Below are 14,547 nucleotides of genomic sequence, written 5' to 3' on the forward strand. Positions count from 1 at the left end.
TGTGAAACATCTGGATTTGAAATGTTTCAAGTTGTTTACTTAATCGTAAACATAAAAAAAACAAAATTAAGAGCGTGAAGAGAAGTGATGGGTATTTAAAAAACTGAACACATTACTAACAGACTTAGCCAAAATATTGCATTAATAACAAACATTATCTTTTTGTAAATCCAGTGTTATCAATGGTAGTGATGGTTGTAAGAAGAGTAAGAAGTGTAAACAAAAAGGAAATAAATAAAAATAGATTCATTTAAGGGCTGTATAATATTATAAACTGTGTTTTCGAATTATACAGAATTTAGGAGACTGTACAACATAATACAAACATATTACAACATTAAATCATAATTCGTTGGAACACATAACGCGATGTACCTGATCTGCTTGTGACTCGGTACATGGCTTCAACTTCAAGGTACGAATGACTTATAACGGCACAGAGGCAACCACGACTGTACGCGAAGGAACGCAGGAGATAAAATACACATGGCTTATACTGTATATTTGTATTCACATAGATATATCGGTCGAGAGTTCAGCACAGGACTATGCTAACCAATAATGATACAGTAATATACACTACACAGGCTGTTGGCGAGAAGCTACGTTATTGCTAAGTTTCCATCCTACGACAAACACTCTTTCCGTCACGTTTATGTTTAATACAAATCTCTTTGTGCATTTAAAGCTATCGACTAATAAACAATAATATAACGGGTTGGGGGCCGGGTATGTACAGTACGGGTATGTACACTCGTAGTTATGTACACGCGTATGTACAGAGTATGTACACGGGAGGCATCAGTCTCAACGTACGACGATGAAGCCTCCCTCGGCCGCCTCTCATTTACTCGAGTCTTCGCACTTGACGTGATGGTGGTTGAGGAGGTCGGGGTGGGCCGTAGCTTTTACTTCTAGTCCGTTCACCATCTTCTCTATGCTCTTGAGCTCGCTGGCAGTGGACCCCGTGTCCGCTGGCTTGGGCGACGAGGAAGGAGCGTCTGGGGACGCGGTAGGAGGAGGCGATGGTTGTTGTAGCGACGGACTAGTCGTGCCTGGAGTGACTGTCTCGAACGCGCTGCCCAGTGGTGATCCCCCGACCACCGAGTGTGGGGTCACGGGTAGTGAGTATGGAGCGAACCTGTGAACTCCTGAGGCGAGGGCTGCGGCTTTGAGCGAGTGCGAGTGCGGATGTGGGCTGAGCCCGGCGGCCGCGCTGTACGCTGCGTGGTTGAAGAAGGGATGTTGCGACGCCAGGGCGAGCGTGTTGAAGGCGAGGAGACTGGGCGAGTGATGCGCGGCCCCGAACAGTGACAGAGGGTGTCCAGGGCCCAGCAGAGGATGGCCCCCGCTGGCCCCGGGGTAGAGGCCATGGTAGCCGAGGTAGGGCAGTAGTGGAGGTGGCGGGTGTATAGGAGGTCCCACTGAGATGTTTGGTGAAGGGTAGTCGCTGTTGCCCTGCTGCTGACCTGTGGACAAACCTTTATCTTAAAAAACATCCACCAATGTCTACATTTAGTCCATAATCTACAGTAACTACAGAAAAATAATTACGAGCGTAAAAAACACAGTATCTTGCAAGTTGTTCGCATTTGGTAAACCACCACCTTGACCAACTGATAGAGACAAATTATTGAAATCATGTTGTATGAAATACAACGTCTCAATTACTTAACCACTAGCCAATAATGCGACCTTCATTGGAGAGCCTAGGCTTTGGCTGGCATAGTTGACTAGTTCTAAGTGTGGTGCGTTTTTTGTCTTATGTAGAGAAGTTTTTTAACATTACCAAATTGCAGGATTTTACATATTTTGGCGGTTTTGCATCTATACGATTCAGACTCGATTATCAAAATATATCAAGCAACTATCCTTAACCAATCGACCCCTGAGTTCTAGTTCACTAAACCATGGTTTTATATTGTATAACCTTTATAGTATTTATACGAAATAACATTCAATTCCTCTCTCTATTCGGTAGTTCACGTTTAGTTGGTTTTGTGGGGTTGATAATCAACTCACCATAATTACAAAGGCTGGGTGAATTGTATGGGGGAGGCAAACGTGGAGACCACGAATCAAACAGCGAACAAAATATTGGTCAATACACACAATTAGGTCTTACGTTTTTTAATATTATTGATAAAGGTCATCATTATGCGTAATTAAATCCCAAAACTAATTGTTTGAATTTTCAAAAGTAAAATGGAATGTATATAAGAATTACAAAACCAAACGATTTTATTTCCCTTCGTTATTATGAGTGATACAAAATAGAAGTACTTGCAATAGTTTTGAGGAAAAGCCGAACTTGGAAATTTCACTTTCATTAAAGGAGAAGCATGTCACTTACAAAGTAGAATTATAGCCGTAACAATAAAATAGTCCAAGAATAGTAACGCGCGTGACTGGAGGTTATGTACCAAAGTGTTGTCGATGTTTAATTGTTGGCTGTATCTGATTCTAGCCCACGTTCGGGAATGTTTACGGGTTAACCAGATTCTTCGCATTTCTGATTCTTGTAATAGCGCTATCCGCTCGGTTCGCTTTAATGGATTTATCTTTTATTTCCTTATTTTAGTGGCCGGTTCTAAAATACCTAGAACCACTACATGTGTCCGGCCCGCCATAAATGTTTCTATGAAAACAAGTGTTAGATCTCAATCGGGATCTTTGCTTGTTTTTCATTCTGTCAAGTTCCAGTAGGCAATAGTGTGGTTTCTTGAAACGTGCAAAATATTTTACTAATTCTAGATAAATTAAATGGAGGTTAAGCATTGGACAGAGGCCGCGTGCTATCATATAAAAAAGCTAATGTCATTAGAATAAACAGATTACATTTTCTTACAAGTCTTTCAGGAGTGATAAAAATTTGATAATTGATAATACACATACAGGCCATAACGAATATTTAAATATTTGTAATTACTTAAATTTTTTCGAGAGGTATCAGTGAGCAGATAGTTAAGGATATCCCACTGAGGTGCTCTAAATAGCGCAATATTCTCATGAGCCCTTTTAAAATCAAAGTTATAATTTTTGGGAGTAGGACAGAGTTGTATACACTACCAATCTTGTTCAAACGTGGTTGATCTATCAGTTGTTTCTTGTACTGAGAATGCGGAGGAGTTGAAGATGAAAACCGTAGTATAAGGGAAGAGGTGGGACTCCGTTGCAGGGGAAGTTAGTGGGAATCGGAGATAGGGTAGAACTGGGGTGGTGAAGAGGAAGAAAGAGAGAATTTACCACAAGAAACTGACCAATAAATCGCCGAATCACAATCCACTGGGGGTTTTATTATGCCTCTAGTGAAAAGGTAAACTAATCTTTACCTTACCTTACCCAAACTAACCATATCTATCATAACCCTAAAGTGCCGGACGACCACCAGCAGATTAACTTTAGCAATGCACATGTAAGAAAGTAGACGTTGGCCGTCTCCTAATTCTTTCAGCTCACAATTTTGAAATACAAGACTCATCCTACTGGTACTAACCTGAAGGTCCAGGGGCGGTAGGCGAGTCGGCGGTGGGGGAGGAGGCCGTCGGCCTGAAGGCAGTGGAAGGCCCGGAGTCGCTACAACTACTCTCCGGCTCACTGTCCGGCTCAGGAGGTGGCGCCGGATGCGGCAGAGGTAGCGGATGAAGAGGATGGTGTGCCGCAGCCAACCTTCGTCTTATCGTCTCCTCGCTCAACATCGGGTCTCCTGCTGCGGATAAAGACAACCACGCTACGAGGAATTAGAACCTTACGATAGGACGAGTATTACTGGCTAACCTAAACCCTACAACATTAACTCTACACCTAGAATCTCCTTCACGGTGTTCGGCCGTCGTGTGGGTAAAGTACGGGTGGAAACCAGGGAGGGGTGTTCTGAACAAATTATTACATTGTTATTTAATTAATTATTAATTATTTAATTTTATAAGACATATCGTTTCGTATTGAACGATTGCTTCTTTCAAATGTTCCGTTTTTACTCGTAAGTGTACCAAATGTATAGTCTATTTATTTTCAACACGAACACATGACACTCAAACGTTAAACGTTGAAATAACCAACATTTGAACAGATAATAGGAAAATGGGTTGTAGAAGATGTTTTGATGGCCCCCCAAGCCTGCACCCGACTTACCTGAAGGCCGAGACATCGTTGAGTTCAGAGATTCGCCCGAGATCTGTAAGCCATGGCCAGGGGTCGGTGGATGCATATTGGACAGATGGCCGCCAAACCCACCGATATCTTGCATTGTGGACCAAGGTCCGTATATATTTAGAACAAAAACAAAAACGCTAAAATCCAGCTCACCACCCGTTCAAAATACACACCACCGACTAGATCCAAGGACGAAAATCTGAACTCCGTAAAATGAAATTTTGTGCCTCCAAAATTAAGTAATTATTATTAACTTTCAGCATTAAAGTATTTATCTATCTATCTATGTCATTTTATTTACGAATGAAACATACTTGTGCCTATGGAGTCCCCTCTGCGCCTCCATTTCGTCGTTTGCACAACTTCAATCTTGATTCAAAAGCGCATTTTCGGATTTATGCAATTCTTTATAGTGATATAAATCATTATTTCTTTGATGATTTCTCAAATTAAATAACAAAATAAGTGAAAATGATAGAAAAAACTACTTCATTCTTGATTTTACTGTCATGATCAAATTTATTATATTTTTTCCAAATGATTTGTGTAGAGAACTCTTCTTAAAATGCATGTTGTGATTACATTTTAGATCACATTGAACATTTTATATTAAAATTCTTTTGTAAAATAAAACTTTAAAAATGTTATATGATGAATGGCAAAGTCAGAAAGCTATTTTGTGATGCTTAAAGTTCAAAGATAAAGATAAAGTAGTTTTAAAACTTCAAATGTTCATAATCTTCAATGTGTCCTTGTTTTCCGTAAGTTCGTCCTCTTCGGCAATCAATAATCTTGGTTTGATGAGTTGAAGAAGATAATCGTCTTGGTTTTTTATGCATAATAGCCTTCGTGGATCATCCATTAAGTCCATATTGGAGGTCTCCACTTCCATAGAATTCGTCGAGTCCTTTGTCTTCGATATTGTAGATGAAGATTCTTCGAGATCTCGGATGCGGTGTTCGGATATGAACGGTTGTGTTTTGTAGAGATGACATGCTTATATTGGAACCATGTATCGATTCATTATAGCTTTATGTAGTAAAATTTAAAAGAAAATTATAGGCATAACAACAAAAAATGCTTGTCCCAAAATGTATATTTTTTCGCCTTGAAGTGAAAAATTATTGCTTGATTTCAAAAGTAATAAAATGTTAATTCGCATCATAACTAATTATTAAGAAAGAACATCTAAATTGTTACTGGACAAGAAACAGTTAATAAAAAATGTTAATGATAAGCTAAATGTCCTGTGAATGCTCTTTTAAATTTGGAATTTTATAGTTCTGTAGAAACAATAGATTAATTCAAAGCAAGTATTCAGAAAGCATGATAAAACAATTTTGATAAATATTTCTTCAGATTTTCTTCAAATTGATGTTAATAATGTAAATAAAAACACCGAATAATCTTCTCAATTGTTTTAGCAATGCATCGAAGAAATAACCTTTCTTGATTTTGAAATGTTATTTTGGCTTGTTTGACTGTGAGTGAAGAAGGAACAGAATACACACAATTAAGATCATGTAAATGTCCCCTCATAATGCGATTTGATGTTTTAAATGTAACTGGAGCTGATTCCTCCGTATCTCAAATACTTTATGATGGATATAAAGCGTCAAATGTATTCACAGTTAAAAACATATGTAACTTGGAGATTAGCTAACGATCATGGACTGTATAAATTGTTTATTCTCACTTAGTACTGGAAAGATTCATCTCGGCAATGTTGAAAGGCGTCACAATATAAACCATTCTCAAAGACTTTTAAAAAATGATTTGATGTTCTTTGGTTGAATCCTTTCTTGAATAAAGTCCAGATGGGCTCTTCTAAATTTATCAAAGTGTGTTCATCATTTACTTGACGGCTAATATTTTCAAGTTGACTTGCCATTCCAATGCAATAAACTAGTCACAGAAGTCCTTAAATAATCATACAATTAAATTATAGATTCCTCGTCACTTCAGATGGCTTACATTGTCCACTAAATATTTGTCAAATACAATTTGCTTCACCTCAATCTTCGATGGTACTAACATTTTCTTTGGTCTATTCATTCATGTTATTAATGATGGTTTGAATTTTATTCTTGACTTTTGTTGCTTTCTGGCCGTTAAAATGTAAGAAACTGCATTGCATCTTCCTGCTCTTCTTTAATGGTTTTAGGGTTTTCACATTTGTTGCATTATTTTTTATGTTGAGAAAAAGTTATATTTTATGTTGCACATCCCTTTGTTATGTTTAAACAAATATAAAACAATATTTTCTTGATGTAAAAAACAGATTTTTATTTAAGTAAATTCTTCCAAATGCATAAATAATATTAACAGGAGGATTTAAAACTTCTGCATATAAGACATATATATTGTAATAATTTTCTTCTTAATAAATATTAAATAATTAAAAATGTTTATTGGAACCTGACTAACGTTGATTAAGAATTGTATCAAATTTGGTATAACACTTTTGAGCGTAAATAATTTATTTTGAAAAAGAATTAGTAATTACCAAATAAATTTTTTTATACTGACTTTCCAATAATGGTAATTCGTGAAAATGCCAAACGACACATATTTACAAAAGGCACTTCATGATGTGCAAGCACTCTTATTTTAATTTCTGGTTTTGGGATTATGTTGGAGTTACTTTCAATCACAAAATAAAATTTCTAAAAAGTTAGATTTTTCAATAGAATATTCTTCATTAGGATTGATCATCTTGAAGGCGATGATGAAGGTATTGAACATGACATGAATCAATTGAGAGCTTCTTCACAAATTATCCGAAATTATCGTAGAAGATCCAAAATGAGAATAGGCTATATCAAATTCTACAGCAAGCATAACTTAATATTGTACAAATCCAGTTCAACGTGTTCAGAAAGTAGTTGTATATTTTGGCTGGTTTCAAAACTTCCTTTTTGTCTGTACTTTCTTATATTTAGAATAACTCTTAGATCTTCAGGGCTAGCCTTAAATCTCTTCTTGCCTATCCATTCTTCTACTAGAGTGAGATATCTTCAGGACTAACTTAAAACATTTCGTTACTTATCCATTCTTCTACAACTGATGGGCCTTCAGGGCTAACTTCATAGGCACTTTGCCTAACCATTCTTCTACTTAATTGATAGTTAGGCCTTCATGGTTAACTTCAAACCTCTCGTTTCCTATCAATTCTTCTACATCAGTAAGTGTTGGATCTTTGTGACTTACTTAAACTCCCTCTTAGCTCGTGCAATCTTCTACTAGAGTAATTGCTAAATCTTCGCGGCTAACTTCAATTCTCTGAATTATTCCACAAAATACTTCATGATTAGGTTTGTTTTCTTGACGAACCTGTCTTCATATCTCCATCACTTAAGCTTTAATTAATTGTTTTATATTCAATATATGATAGAAGAAAGTATTCCTAATCTTCAATGTAGAAATATATAATCATTTTCGTCTATAGTATCTTCTTGGATATAGTTCTCTTCTCTTTTAAAAATTATTAATTCTATGAATATCATTATTAAATTCCTTAGTATTTATAGTTGGCAAAATAATCATGCCGGGCATTTAATGTAACCAAAAAAATATTGATATGATTTTTAGCAGTAACAATTTTTAATTACTTTCAACAAATTGAAAATTTTAAGATTAATTTGTACTCTAAGTGTTTCATACACCAAATTAATAGTTGAAAATATTTTCGATAATTGAAATAGAATTAAATTTGAGATAATAGACTCGTATATTAAAACATTTAGATTTTTGTTGGTAATAAATATTCAGAATGAATGAAATCCCCGTGCCGTTGCGGTAGCAAGGTATTCCCGCCCAATGGAATTCCTTCTTTGGTCCAGGAACTACAGCGATATTGATTTAGTTAAGTTATGTTAGAATGGAGGGCTGATCTTGTGTGTATTTTGTATCCGGATTTCAGATTTTCTCCTTGGTCATGAGCTTACTCCTCGGATTTTAAAAACTTCTATCGACTTTTAATCAAAAGCATCCCTGCCTCTCAAAGTACGATTTCACACTGAAACCAACACAAACAGGTTAGAGGGTTTCTAGGTAGATACAGTAATGTGACTAAAGAATGCAAAAATTCGAATGTGAGGGAGAAACCTAATAAGGGGGTCAAGAACTCTACGCTTTAGCATGCAGAATAAAACCCCGTTGGGTAATGATTGATTGTTTGTATTTACAAAGATTTAACATTAACTAATTGGAATTTATTTATGTAATGGTATTTTACAATCATATTTACAGTAGCATGGAATAATTATCGAAAGCAATGAAACGGTGCGGGATTTGTTTTATAAGTCTTTTAAACCAGATATAGTGTAGTACTTTTAATTTCTAATGTTTTTTTTTTACTTTGCATATGATATTTAATAAAATCCAAATAATCTGTAATGGGTCCTCATTTGATAGCATTAGCAAGATGTATGAAAAACTGTTTATGGAAACTTAATTACTTTACAATTAAGAATAAATCCACTAAAATCACGTTTACCGACGTAAATGTAAATTTCATTAGTCGAAAGATTCCACGGAGTTTGAAATAAATACAACCGTTATACCTAGAATAGTTTTAATAAAATGTATTTTTAGGTTTGGAGAAGTCAAGGAATTGTTGAAATCTGTTAGTAGTTAAGGACATTATGAAATCGTATTATTTTTCCCAAGACAGAAAAATAAATATTAGGACTATCGTCATCTCTCCTAATGTGTTCCTACAATCGAGTGCTCTAAAATACATATTTAAAAACCTAAATGTAAGTCAATTATAACTATAATCCTTTTGGCCAATCGTTTGTTAACCTGTATTAACAAACAAGTTTAAAGAGGTTTCAAGTAACAGAGCCACCCAAATATACATCAGAATTTCAACTAAACTTGGCGAAAATCCAGGAAAAATGTTTACATTTAATTTTGTAATGTTGCAATTGTTTGTAAAATTGAATATTAAAAAGAGGAAACACACTTTAGCAATAGTTGGTGTGCGCCTGCTAAGAAAAAAACCCCTTGTTGCAGTGATAATCTTCACCCTTATTATCTATTTTATCAGGTTAAACCCGTGATCTCGGCCCCTGGATTTTATGACGAGTGAATGATATTAAATCCTTCCTAACTTGTTGCCTAAGGGTGACTCTGTGATATCAACATATAAGTGAAAGTAACTTGTGCCTTGTCTACCTGGGTGGTGGTGGCTGCCAACGTGATGACCAGGGTGCAGTGAGTGTAAGGGGTTGGAGTCCGATGTTCCTACGACGTCGACTAGCTTGTCGTCATCAGGCTCCGTTCTCGAGGGCTCTGAAGGTCTCTTGGTATCCTCATGATGCCTCTGCGCAGCCAACAGCGCCTGTCTTCTGCGGACAACCACGTCCATGAAACACTGACAGGTAGGGGGCTGACGATCACGGGGTCGGAGGCAAGGACAACTGATGGAGTTTGGGGTGAAAATGGATTCAGTGCAGGCGAGAGGTTTAGAGACTAGTCCTAGGGATCCTATGCAGGTTTTGAAGGACGTGAAATCTTATTAAAATATCTTTGGGTGTACGGAATTCGGGAGTTAGATGGATATAATTGAAGGGGAGGTAGTATTTCATAAATGTTCCTAAAGCTAAAAAATATCTTATACAAGAACATGAACATTTTGGCTATGTGCTTCTCAAAGGTCTACATTATTGCTTATTAGTTGACTGCCTCAATAAGGTACAGTGATTATGAATAGAAGAAGAGATTATGATTTTGTCATGGAAAGTCATTGATCTACCACGTGCTGCATTAAAATATAGCATTTCAATTGCGGAAAATGATTTCAAATTTATTATAAAAATTATAAGAAAGTTTAGAACAATTTTAAAACCAAATATTTTTATATCGCAAGTAAAACATTGTTTTCCCACTACACCCTGCTGAATCTCCGGGTGTAGTCGTCGCTCGCGGGGTGGCGTATGCCCTACTGCAGGACATCGGATCGGATCTCGAAGATCGATATCGGCCGCTATCTAAATATCTCGTTAAACGAATACCGATCGCCCCAACGGGGGTATATTGGCTATTAAGTGGCTTAGGACAGCGGGGACGGGGCCAGGTCGAGAATTGAAACAAGGGAAGCATCAGCAAAGAAAGGGGTGTTAAAAGGTTAAAATAAAGGTACCCTAACCGCGCAGTGGGGGTTAGCATGAGTAATTTAAGTGCGAAATGTGGCAGCCCCAAAGGGCGATGTAAAAGCCACTAATGATAGAGAGGGGACCCAAAGGTCAGGGCTCCTTTAATAAGTCTGATAATCCGACCCTTTGCCATTAGTCGATCGCCTCCAATTATAGAATTTATCGCAGAAAATATTCACGAGTCCAGGATCACGTCGGCTTGGTAACTCAAAAATTTAGCTCACGTATATGCGATTTTGATTTTGCACTATTTTTCAATTCTAGAAGTTTTCCAACATATATTTTTACCACACAATGATTTGTTTACAGTTTGAGGTTTGTACAAAATGATAATAATTTATGAAAATATAGGCTACATAGGTAAATATGTAAAAAAGTTATCCATTACTTTGTTAAAATAGTTTTTCTGCAATATGGATGTAACCAGCACTTTGAAAGTGGCTCGGAATCAGTATAGATTAAAATAAATTTTCGATATTTTTTATAACCCAAAAAAACATTACTTTTACATTATTTTACATTATTTTTGCATTATTTTTACCAAAATTAAAATCTTAATGGACCACAAATGGGTTATTAACTCATTCTTTTAATAATCACATTATACCAACAACACAATTTTACGTTTAATACTCGATAAAATTTAAAGGTCAAATCGCAAATTGTTTACCGGTAACGAGAGTTGGGTTTCAGTTGGCCTCCGCTTCGTCCTGCGATGATAACGAGACCCCGTATTATGTTCCTCCCCTAAACCCCCTGTGGCTACTGACATCGATGTGAGAATTTCATTAGTTTTAATAAAATTACTAGTCTTTGAGCAGCGACTGCGGGGGCGAATCCCCACTGTGTCCACGACATTTGCATTCCGTCCCGACTTATCGAGTTACCCGGTCTCCGATAGTGTTTGCGCTTCTATCGGCCAGATTTGGAAGTAATCTGTATTCCGGCAGCCTCCTGATCGGACGGCCGCTGACCTTAGGGTAATCGAATCACGAGGAGTCGGGCTAAATTACACCCAAGAAGGGTCGGACAGGTTTATAGTTTGCAGGGCCTCTGATTGATTTCAAGTTAAATGAAATTTGAAAAGATAATGCACGTTTACACCAGTAATAACTCACATTTGCTTTGACCCTTTTCTTGAAACACTTTTGGTGGTCTCTTTTACTGACAAATTACTAAGTATTTTTGTTTTTATTTTGTGTTAACAATTCAAATTCGTTTGATTCTACCTAATAAGAAGTAAATTGGCAATTAGTATGAAGTAATTCAGTTATTTAAATCGAGTATTGAAAGTTTTTGCATAAGTGTCATATAACAGAGATGATGTTGTAGGCCTATCGTATTGATGGTGGTTAGGTCAGCATTTTGTTGTGTCTGTAGCACGGTTGATGGAGATACACGATATGGCCCATTTTCCAAAACAAATTACGTCAGAGACAAAAAGGAGAAAAAATCGTATTTTTATATTTTTGTAAATATATATTTGTTTACAAAACAATGGTTAATTTCACTCTTTCAAAATATTGATGTTAAAATTTGTAAGTGTTCTTTTGAACTTTTAAAGAATCCTAACTATATATATTTTACTTTCGAACCAGCTAGTTTTAGTATAAAAATTAACGTTAAAAATGTTGCAACTGACAGAGGAAAATTATTCTCTACTTTTTCTTTAGAACAAATCACCTTTTTTACTAAGCCAAACTGAGGGGACACTATATTGTAAACTATAGCACATTTGTTCGTCACATTTACTATCACTAACTCAAACTAAGGTAGTGAATAGACAAATTTACTGTATCCCTCCTTGCGAGCCTTTTCAACTGTGTTCTTTACAGATATTTTCCAAACTGAAGTATACAAAGTTATTGGTATGTCTCGTACAGTGTTCCAGTGAACGTAGTCCGTTGTTTCGTATGCCGATACCGTATTAAAACATGTATTGACATTGCGGTATGTCACCACCTATGTCTCCAACTGTAGTTTCGCTGGTGATGTCAAGGGTGTCGTAGCACAAGGGGCGCCATTACCGTAATCATGACGTCAGATGGATATATCAGCCGGGTCAGATCAGATAAGAGCAAGTTATAGTTCCCAGACCCAAGACCCAGGACCCAGACTGGGACAGGTGGTGGATAATGAGCTTCCACAAGCATTAACACCTTGTAAGACGTGAGCTTCTACGTCTGTACACCCATCTGCCTGTTAATGTCGCTCTTCGGATTGAGCAGCTCATTAATTAGTAATTCGAGGCTTCAACCCCTCCACTGCCCTGGGCTTTTACGTTTAATGTAAACTATACTAAACTGTTAATCAAACAATCTGTTGGCTTAATCTATGTGATTATCGGTAAGTTTTTGCGTATCAAATGAATTATTACTTTTTGAGTATACGTCACTGATTTGAAGCTACCCTGATGAACAATAGTTTCAACAATTCCTCAAGAGAATTAAAATCAATTATATTTTGTAGCAATAAATGCTTGATACGTTTTGTACCGTTATCGTAATTCCCTAATAGTTATCGATTGCGTGAAGCTATTTTGGCGAATGCTGTTAACAATTTCTTAAACGAATCGCGCTAATTTGAAAATTAAAGATTCCCAATATACAAAGATTGCAAATAGTGTGAATTTCGAATATTTGTAGAAAGCATGTTGATAATATAAATTTATTAGTATCTCTGAGAATTTAGTGTTGTATTTGAATTGTGAAAAAATCATGTATGTAAAGTTGTGCGCTATACAAGTAGTAAATTATAAACGATTACCCTTTTGAAAAATTAACTTTGAAATTTAAAAACACTACATGTATTTCTAAATTATCAAAACTATACGAATTATACATAAAAATTCTCCACTAAGTATACAGTTTATGTTTCTATTAGGGAAGATTTGACGAAACATCGTTGATATTAGGGCACGGTTCACGGAACCTTTGAAGAGGATCGAATGACATTTGCAGTGGCAGAAACAGATGTAGGAGGGCCATTAGATACTAGAGATACTGGTAATGGTTATCAATGAGCGACCATGTGACAGCGTTTAGGCGTTTAGGGAGCGTTTAGCCTCCGCGACAGCTGACCTAGCACCTGGTGCCTCTACTGTGTCTCCAAACTCGATTGGCCTCTCTACTGTCTTTCTATATTCACTTGAACTTAGTCTACCAGTAGCTATTATAACCATACGTGGTATACTTTCAAGTCACAGCGTCGCAATAAATTTAGGTATTTTGCAATTATACCCTTAAACAACTTATTTTATTATTAGTTTTCCTGAGATTCAGTAAAATAATTTCATCCAGAAGAAAAAGGCATTCAGATTGGTGTGTTTTAGCTTTAAGTATTTTGATTTCAAATTCACGATCAAATAAATATTTCCCCCAAAAAATGTTTAAACTGGAGCCCGATACATTGTGACCTTCTATAAATAAAGCATCACTTTAAATATTTCTTTTTTACTTTTTTATACGAAATTTAAAAAAAAAACACTAGAAGAATATTGTTTTATTGAAAAACTGTTGATCATTACTTTTTGCGCAATAAATTAATCAAGACTTTGCATTAACACGATCAAATGGGTCGATTAAATAATTTAAAATTGATATTTCAACAACCCAACCAACACCACTAACTGAGGGACCAAATTATTTAAATAATGTTATGATTAACATACCTACTTTTATCGTCTGTTGCATACCCAATTCACCAAGCAAACCCCAAAAGAACAAGTCGTGATTAGATTGGTGTTACATTCCGCCCAAACCCACCAGCGTCGTGGTTTCATTTAGATTTTATGGATTTCCCAGTAATTTAATCCTTGTATTTTATTGTAAGCATCCCGGTGTGATGAAATAAAAAACTCGCTAAAAGTCAGATGAGAGTATCCTGCGATCTACAAGCCTCCTAATTGTCCTGTGTTTAGTCGCTTGTTAACGTAGTGTGGTCTGGCGCCCACGAGTCGCGCTGCAATCTCCCCCCTCCCCCCCCCCCTGCAGACATCTCTACACAACTAATGCTCTCTGTTTTGCAGTTTTTGTTAGAAATTGTCCATCATTCGCTTTCTCGACTCTAGTTGCATATCTGGCTGATCGTCTTATTTACTACAGCCCATTAGTTGGAGAATTTGAGTAAACGTTCTAAACGTAATTGCTCGTTTGGATACCTTTTTGTCATGTCAATGTTCTATGTCTGTGCTTGAAAATACTTGCCATTAGAGTGTTTTAATACAAAAAAT

The 14,547-nt window shown here is 36.4% G+C and overlaps 1 protein-coding gene across 7 annotated transcripts in view; it reads right to left on the reverse strand.

Annotated features, from left to right (window-relative positions):
- Positions 1-265: 265 nt before the first annotated feature.
- The window catches only part of LOC128998507 (optomotor-blind protein), a 92,802-nt gene continuing 78,520 nt past the window's right edge, over positions 266-14,547 (reverse strand). For 4 of the 7 annotated variants that reach the window (XM_054424675.1, XM_054424671.1, XM_054424676.1 and 1 more), the window contains 3 exons: positions 9,337-9,509; positions 3,497-3,730; positions 266-1,469 (listed from right to left, as the gene is read on the reverse strand). In XM_054424675.1, coding sequence (XP_054280650.1) covers positions 844-1,469; positions 3,497-3,730; positions 9,337-9,509 — 1,033 coding nt within the window. In that variant the 3' untranslated portion in view covers positions 266-843. The remainder of the gene's footprint in view (positions 1,470-3,496; positions 3,731-9,336; positions 9,510-14,547) is intronic. The other 3 variants (XM_054424678.1, XM_054424673.1, XM_054424674.1) reach the window with 2 other exon arrangements.

The sequence above is a fragment of the Macrosteles quadrilineatus genome, unplaced genomic scaffold (genome assembly GCF_028750875.1).
Source record: "Macrosteles quadrilineatus isolate MER2022 unplaced genomic scaffold, UCM_ALF_1.0 Scaffold_7__1_contigs__length_78375512, whole genome shotgun sequence".
Classification (NCBI taxonomy): domain Eukaryota; kingdom Metazoa; phylum Arthropoda; class Insecta; order Hemiptera; family Cicadellidae; genus Macrosteles; species Macrosteles quadrilineatus.